Below are 7,704 nucleotides of genomic sequence, written 5' to 3'. Positions count from 1 at the left end.
TGGGCAGTGGTATTAGGCATATGAAATTATTAAATAATTAATTTTATGCTCATCATGATTCACCACACACAATATTTTCTATTACATGCGTGAATCATGTGATATGGCTTTCGGATGTCCAAAGGATGTGGAGTGGGGACATGATTTTATTCTTTTATTTTGTTTCTGTTTAATAATTTTCAAAATTTGTCTTAGAATTTGGTTTGATTCCTCTCTTTAGGAGAGTTTGCTAGATTGATTGCTCTCAATCAAAATGACAAAACAAAACAAAAAAGTCACTTGCTAGTATCATCCAAAACCTACAATTAGCTGTTGGCTTGTTGCTTTCTCCCGCGCATTAAAATAAGAAGTTTGGAGCAGGAATGTAGGACTTCATGCACGTTACAAGGACCGTAATCATAAACAATCTATCTTCGGTTTTTTTTTTTTTTTTTTTTTTTATAATTAGCTGTTGGCTTGTTGCCATGACAATTTACGACCATCTCCAACTGAAGGCTGGTCAGAAGGTTTGTTTTAGCCTTCTGGTCCTCCAAGATATTAATATTTTAATGAACAATACATGATCATATTTGTCTCCATCTCCAACCAAGGGCCAAAGGAACAAAGGGCTCGTTTTAGCCCTGTCACAAAAAACTGTCTCCAACCAAGAGCCAAAGGGTTCATAGGGCTAAATATAATTTATTATTTAGATTAAAAACTACAACAACTTAAATTTAAAAACAACAACAACTTAAATTTAAAAACTACAACTTATATTTAAAAATTACAACTTAAATTTAAAAACCAAAAATTAAATTCATTAAAAAAAAAATTGGCCCAAAAAAAAAAATTGAATCCAACAGTAACTAGACGTTGTATTTGAAATTTTGGCCTACCATGCTTGTCGGATATAACTGACAGGAATAAGTACAATGTTGTCGGATATAACTGATAGGAATAATGAAAATTCAGACTCAGCCCAGGGTTGATTGCTTTGGGCCAGCCGGTTGGCCCTTTGGCCCTCTGGACCCTTCGGTTGGAGACAATATTAGGAATATGAAATTATTAAATAATTAATTTTATGCTCATCATGATTCACCACACACGATATTTTCTATTACATGCGTGAATCATGTGATATGGCTTTCGGATGTCCAAAGCATGTGGAGCGGCAACATTATTGGTTTTGTTTTTATTTAATAATTTTCAAAACTTGTCTTAAAATTTGGATTGATTTCTCTCTTTAATAGAATTTGCTAGTTTGATTGCTCTCAATCAAAATGCCACCAAAAAAAAATATATTGTCACTCGCTAGTATCATCCAAAGCCTACAATTAGCTGTTGGCTTGTTGCTTTCTCCCGAGCATTAAAATAAGAAGTTTGGAGCAAGAATGTAGGACTTCATGCACGTTACAAGGACCATAATCATAAACAATTTATCTTCTTTTTATTTTTTATAAAGGGGGTTTGCCAGGATAATTTATCATTCCAAGAGTTAGGAAGATTCATAACTGCATTTTAACCTTGCTTTGGCTACCATCATACAATTCACAAACGGCAATAATCGAGCCTATAACATGCATTGCGAAATATGAGCCTAGAATTAAAAGGGAAGACGAGTTGAAGAGAGAGAATTTATTTTGGCCACACGATCTATTATGGACGGTCAAACTTAAGTGATCTGGAAGATCCAAGAAAAGTTGGTTTTCAAATCTTATATATCCAACTTGTGAAAAATAGTTTAATTTTTCTTGGAAACTATTTATATCAAAATTATTTTAACATCCGTTTTTTCGTTTTTCTGTCTACACAATCAAATAACATAAATTAACATGGTGCTAAAAAAAATGAGTGTTTATAAAAAAAAAATTTCTTCACCATTAGAACATTTATAACACTTAGGAATAAAGCTTAAAAATTTATGTCCTAAGGAATTAAATATCGATATTATCGGCGAAATATCGCCGATAATATCGTTTTTTTTGACCCGGCGATATTTTTTTTAGTAAAAATAAAATATCTTTAAAATATCGCGATAATATCGATAATATCGCGATATTACCGATATTAGCGATATTATCGCGATATTCGTCGTCGTCGCCGCCGCCGGGAGGTGAGAAAGGGATCCAGAAACCAGATCGAAGAAGATGGATCCAGAAACCAGATCGAAGAAGAAGGATCCAGATCGAGGGAGAGACGAAGACGGAGAGACCGAGGGAGAGACGGAGACGGAGAGACCGAGGCAGAGATGGAGACGGAGAGACCGAGGGAGAGACGGAGACGGAGAGACCGAGGCAGAGACGGAGACGGAGAGACCGAGGCAGAGACAGAGACGTAGAGACGGAGATGGCAATGAGGTGGTGTCGCCGTTGATGTGGTGTGGAAGTGAGGGTGTGGGTTGTTCACGGGGAGAAGGAGAGAGTGCAGAGATGCAGAGAGTGCAGAGAGGGCGAAGAGGGAGAATGAGGGTTGTTCACGGGGAGAAGGAGAGAGTGCAGAGAGTGATGAGGAGGTGTCGCCGTTGAAGTGGTGTGGAAGTGAGGGTGTGGCGTGTGGGTTGGTTCACGGGGAGAAGGAGAGAGTGCAGAGAGTGCAAAAAGAGAGCACGGTAGAGATGAGAGAGTGAGGGAAAAGAGAGATCTGAGAGAAAAGAGAGACGGGGACACAAAAGCAAGGTGGGCCCCCTGGGCACACCTATTAAGATCTAAAAATAATTTTAAAAGCAAGATAAACTCAAACTTAGTGAAAATACAATTTAAATTGGGGGTGGGTGTAACAATCTACCCCTCTTAAAAGAATTTCGTCTCCGAAATTTAAAATCACTTACTAAACTGAAATACTAGAAAATAGGAAGAAGAATATATGTATAAAGAGAAATCAAGTCCAAATAATTACATCATATTAAAATTTGATTAATTTTTTTTCAGTTACATATATTCTATATGATAAATTTCTATTTTAAATCAAGTCCAAATAATTACATCATATTAAAATTTGATTATTTTTTTTCAGTTACATATATTATATATGATAAATTTCTATTTTAAATCAAGTCCAAATAATTACATCATACTAAAATTTGATTAATTTCTTTTCAAGTATCTACTTTTGAACTACTCACCATGTTCACTCTATGTGATACTAAGTCACTCATGTATCTTACCATACAATGTATAAAGTGTAAAATATTGTACTAATTCATTATATATAAATGATTATGGTGTGTTTAAACTTATTTCATTAATTACTACATATTTTCTACACTTACAATGTTTGCCAGCTCGCTATATAATCAACTTAAATCAGTTAAATCCATCATGCAATGCATTTCCTTCCAATTTTTTGTGATAAACTAATAGATAATTGACTAAATAAACATCCTGCAAAGTTTCAATAAAAATTTCCAAGTTTTTCTTACAATTTCTGTTGTTTCCATGTAATTTTTATCGATATCGATATTATCCCGATATTTTCATGTTTTCGGACTACCAATATTTCCGATATTACCGATATTTTCTTCCTTGGTCCTAACCCATAGACTGCTTTTCTTCTCCAATAGTTATGACTTCAAATTTTAGTCCGAGATTATTAAATGATGATTTTAGCCTTATTTTTTTTGAAAATAAAATTTATGTAGATTATCATAATTTATCTTTATGAACATTTTAATATAAAAATATTTAAATTTCGGTAAATAAAGTGTATTTTGATTTAAAAAAAAATATTTTAGACATTAGATTTGATTTTGGGCTGTCAAATTTTCTTTACCGTTAAATTTGATCTGATTTGATCACATCTGTTGGATTATAAGTAAAAACAAAAGAAAAGTTTGAAATATGACAATTTGGTGGGTCCAGAATAATTTAAGCTAGACTTAATTTCTGAACGAATCTAACCCAAAAATATATTTTCTCTTCAAAGCTTATTTTAGTCCAATAGTTGGAAATGATTTGGGAAGGGGGTTTAACGCTTATATTTTAAGTTTTATTTTATGAGGTGATCTAATGTTATATGTTCACCCAATGGGCCAATTATTCCATACCCACAACAAGCCCATATTCTATAAGCCCAATAATCCACTCTCAAAATCTATTTTCTTTGTATTTTTTTTTTTTATGAAAAAAAAAATCAATTTACAGAGAAAAATCTGAGAAAATACACAGGGAGCGCGAGAGCTAGAGAGAGAGAGAGAGATGGGGAGAGAGGTCTCAGAGAGCTGCGTGGATAGTCTACTGACAGAGATGGTCTCTATGTACTGCAATCGGTTATACGCCAACAAGCCCGAGCTCGCCGCCAGTAGGATCGACGCTATTGGCTACCAGGTCGGCCACCAGCTCTCCGAGCGGTACACCTCCCCACACTATTCCTAACCACCCTGCCCTCTCTAGTTCTTCCCTTTATTTCATTGTAATTGAATTGGATTTGTTTGATCTCACAGGTTTGGGGTTTTTAGATCTGAAATGCCTATTTTCGAAGTGTTTGATTTCGAAATTTGTTCTCTTTTTTTCCGTTTGTAATGATTTGGTAGTGTTTAGTTGCTGAGAAAATGTGGAATAGTAATTCGAAGTGTTTGATTTCGAAATTTTTTTCTCTTTTTTCGTTTGTAATGATTTGTTAGAGTGTTTGGTTGCTGAGAAATGTGGAATAGTAATTCGAAGTGTTTGATTTCGAAATTTTTTCTCTTTTTTCGTTTGTAATGATTTGTTAAGAGTGTTTGGTTGCTGAGAAAACGTGGGAAAGTAAAGCATATGTGTGTGGCATTGAATCCTATGCTATTCTAGGTCTACTTATAATTTAAAGTTAACAAAATAATGCTCATTGTAAATTGTAGGAATAGGAGTGTGATTATGGATCAATTTCACTTGTTAGGTACACAATGGAGCGGCCTCGGTTTACTGATCATCTGGATGCAATTAAGTTCATCTGCAAGGACTTTTGGTCCGAGCTCTTCAAGAAGCAGATTGACAACTTAAAGACCAATCATAGGGTAATTTGTTTAGAATCGAGTCAATCGACTAATACTGAATCGGGGTTCTTTGTCAATGTGTGAATTTGATAAGACTAAGATGGTTTTTGTTTGTGTTGTAGGGTACTTTTGTATTGCAAGATAATCGGTTTCGTTGGGTTTCACGCATGTCGCTTGATCCTTCCGAAAATGGAGACTTGTCTAAAGAAAATGCCGAGGCGGCTGAAAACAAGGCAGCAGAAGAACCAAACATGCATCTCCATTTCTCATGTGGAGTCATAAAAGGTGCTCTTCATAACTTGGGGATTGCTTGTGCTGTTTCTGCCGACACGTCCCACCTTCCTGCGTGTAAGTAGTTCTCTGTTTAGTGCTTTAGAATTATGAGTACATTTTCTGTGCCAACACTGTATATGACATTGTTTTTAACAAATATAAGCTCCTTAACATGTAAAGTTAGAAAATTTGATACACCTGCGATAATTCATTGTTTTTGGAGTAAATCATTATATAGAATCTATACCCTCCACAATCCACTTATACGCTAAGCATCACTTTGCAGTGTTATCTGCCTATATCCTCTTCGTAATCTTACCAAAAGTGAGTTACGATATTTTGGGCTACTGAATAACTGTCCGTCTGTATCCCACTAGTCATGAGATGATTCTCACCTATGCTAGTTGCTTTAATGTTTTTCGGCATATTTGAGGTGGTTCATGTTTAGTTAGAGCAGTGTATCACGTTGAAGTGTAGTAATCGGTAAGAGGACAATTCTTGGGAATTTTTGTTGTCCATCCATGCTTAGAATTCCGTATTTCCTGGATAAATGTGACAAAGTCAATCATAATCTGCCCGGATAGTATCACCTTTGAACCCTGTATTTTCTTCTCGTGGGCTCAGGTATCTGTTTCCTAGAATGTTTACTGGGTGGATCATGGGTTTCACTTTGACTACCTAACACTTGGAATATAAATGCCGTCAGTTGATCCAATAGCTCGTCATGCAAACTTGTTTTATCCTATATAGCATCAAAAGCCTCAACCTCTTTGTGATTCAAATTTTTTATAAATTAAACGGCAAGGGGTGAAGCATTTTACTTTGTTGTGCTTGCAGCTTGCTCCTTCATTGCAATTTGACACCGATAAGAATCTGTTTATTACCTTACATGCGTATCTGTGTTTATTTTCTTAAATGGGTATCTGTCTCATTATCATTTGATGCACTGAAATACTGAATCTGACATGATCTCACAACATTCTCGACAAATATTCCATTCATCCTCGTTATCTCGTGTACATACAGTTGCCATCATTCATAAATGAACTGTAGTTGGCAAGTTGGCTTGAGATCGAAAAGATTATCTCTGCTTGGTTTGCCGGCATCCTTGTTGCAGTATCGATTAATTCTTTTTGCTGAAATTGTTGAACAGGCTCATTCGTTGTTCGTATAAAGCCCTGATGAACGCTTCTCCAAGGAACTTTCAGAAACAAGTTGGGGTTTACTTCATCGGCCTATTGAGATTTGTAATCTTTCTCCTTCTCTCGTGTACAAGAATTTTTACTTCGATTTCAGAATTTAGTTTTAACCTTCAAACTGAGAAGATTCATCTCGGAGAAATCACAAGATTGTACTTACCAGTGTTGTGAGGGTGAGGAGAATGTTGAGAAACATGAATTGTATTTATCGTGAACTACTAATATAGGACGTTGAGCCCACAATATTTACTTGTACCTTGTTACTAAATCACCCGATCGATCAACCTTGACACCTATTTTTATCGTTAAACTACTTGACAATGCGAAAAATTATTGTTCAACTATTTGACATCAATTTGTTCTTTAAAAATAAAATAAAATAAAATAAAACCTATTTGACACCAACAAACTAAACCATCATTCTTTGAAGATCAATTGACATTGAACGGGTTTAATGACTCGTGGTGCAAGGCTTCAAAAGGTGCTAGTCAAGCAGTGTGTTGAAAACATTAACAGTTGAAAACATTAGCAGTTTAAAACATTGGCAATGTTGAAACCGTTGGTAGTTTAATGAATGCCCGCATAAGTTTTTCAATACCCACACAAAGCGATGTAGACTTTGGAAATAAAGGCGATCATATTTTCAAAGTCATGTGATGTAAATTTCAAACTGTAAGAACCTGTTTGTATGGAGCCGCTCTATAAATAGAGCGCTCCGACTGCAGTTAAAGGATATAGAAAGAATACAGAGAAGAAAGAAAAGATTAATAACTTCAGTATCTATTCCTCCCTCTTTTATTTGTCATCCTTTTGTGCTATAGTTTCAGTGTGATATTTTACACCTGCTTAACTTCTGTCACTAGTAAAGGTTATCTCTTTAACTTTTACATATTTATAACACAGTGGAATTTTTATTTATTTTTAAGTAAATTTATTATATAATGTATAAATAAGTGTGTTTATACTGAAAAAAAAAAGATTATACTGATTTAGAAAATCAGAAAAAAAACAAAATGCAAATTAAAAATACATAAAATAAAAAATTTCATAAAAAAAGTTAGAATATGATTGGGTTAGGAGAAAAGGAAAATTTAAAGGAATATAAAAATGAGAAGAGCCACTTAGTACGATGAGATTCTCGATCGGTTTGATCGAATTACTTAAAGCCTTTCTCATTATGTTGAATCTTTTATTAAGCCTTAAGCAACCGAAATGTGTGGAGGATGAAAAAGGGGATGACCTCAATTGAAAGGGAAATGCTAACCAAAAGAGATCTCCAAAGATTCT

The 7,704-nt window shown here is 34.7% G+C and overlaps 2 protein-coding genes across 3 annotated transcripts; both read left to right on the top strand.

The window, feature by feature from the left end:
• The first annotated feature begins 2,126 nt into the window (after positions 1–2,126).
• On the top strand, positions 2,127–2,504 carry LOC139195098 (uncharacterized). The gene has a single exon (XM_070820291.1). It carries the CDS (start codon positions 2,127–2,129, stop codon positions 2,502–2,504), a length of 378 nt encoding a protein of 125 aa, XP_070676392.1.
• A 1,525-nt stretch (positions 2,505–4,029) lies between these two features.
• Positions 4,030–6,660, top strand: LOC103434003 (uncharacterized). 2 transcript variants are annotated; one of them, XM_070820875.1, is made up of 4 exons: positions 4,030–4,324; positions 4,849–4,966; positions 5,068–5,293; positions 6,372–6,660. In XM_070820875.1, exons 1-4 carry the CDS (start codon positions 4,173–4,175, stop codon positions 6,398–6,400), a joined length of 525 nt encoding a protein of 174 aa, XP_070676976.1. In that variant the 5' UTR covers positions 4,030–4,172; the 3' UTR covers positions 6,401–6,660. The 2 variants fall into 2 exon arrangements, with proteins under 2 accessions (XP_070676976.1, XP_070676975.1); XM_070820874.1 differs by having other exon boundaries at positions 4,094–4,330; positions 4,855–4,966.
• Positions 6,661–7,704: the final 1,044 nt, after the last annotated feature.

Source organism: Malus domestica, chromosome 04 (genome assembly GCF_042453785.1).
Source record: "Malus domestica chromosome 04, GDT2T_hap1".
Taxonomy (NCBI): Eukaryota; Viridiplantae; Streptophyta; class Magnoliopsida; order Rosales; family Rosaceae; genus Malus; species Malus domestica.
Note: the sequence above shows the minus strand (reverse complement) of the source record. Positions and strands in the feature narration are given on the sequence as shown.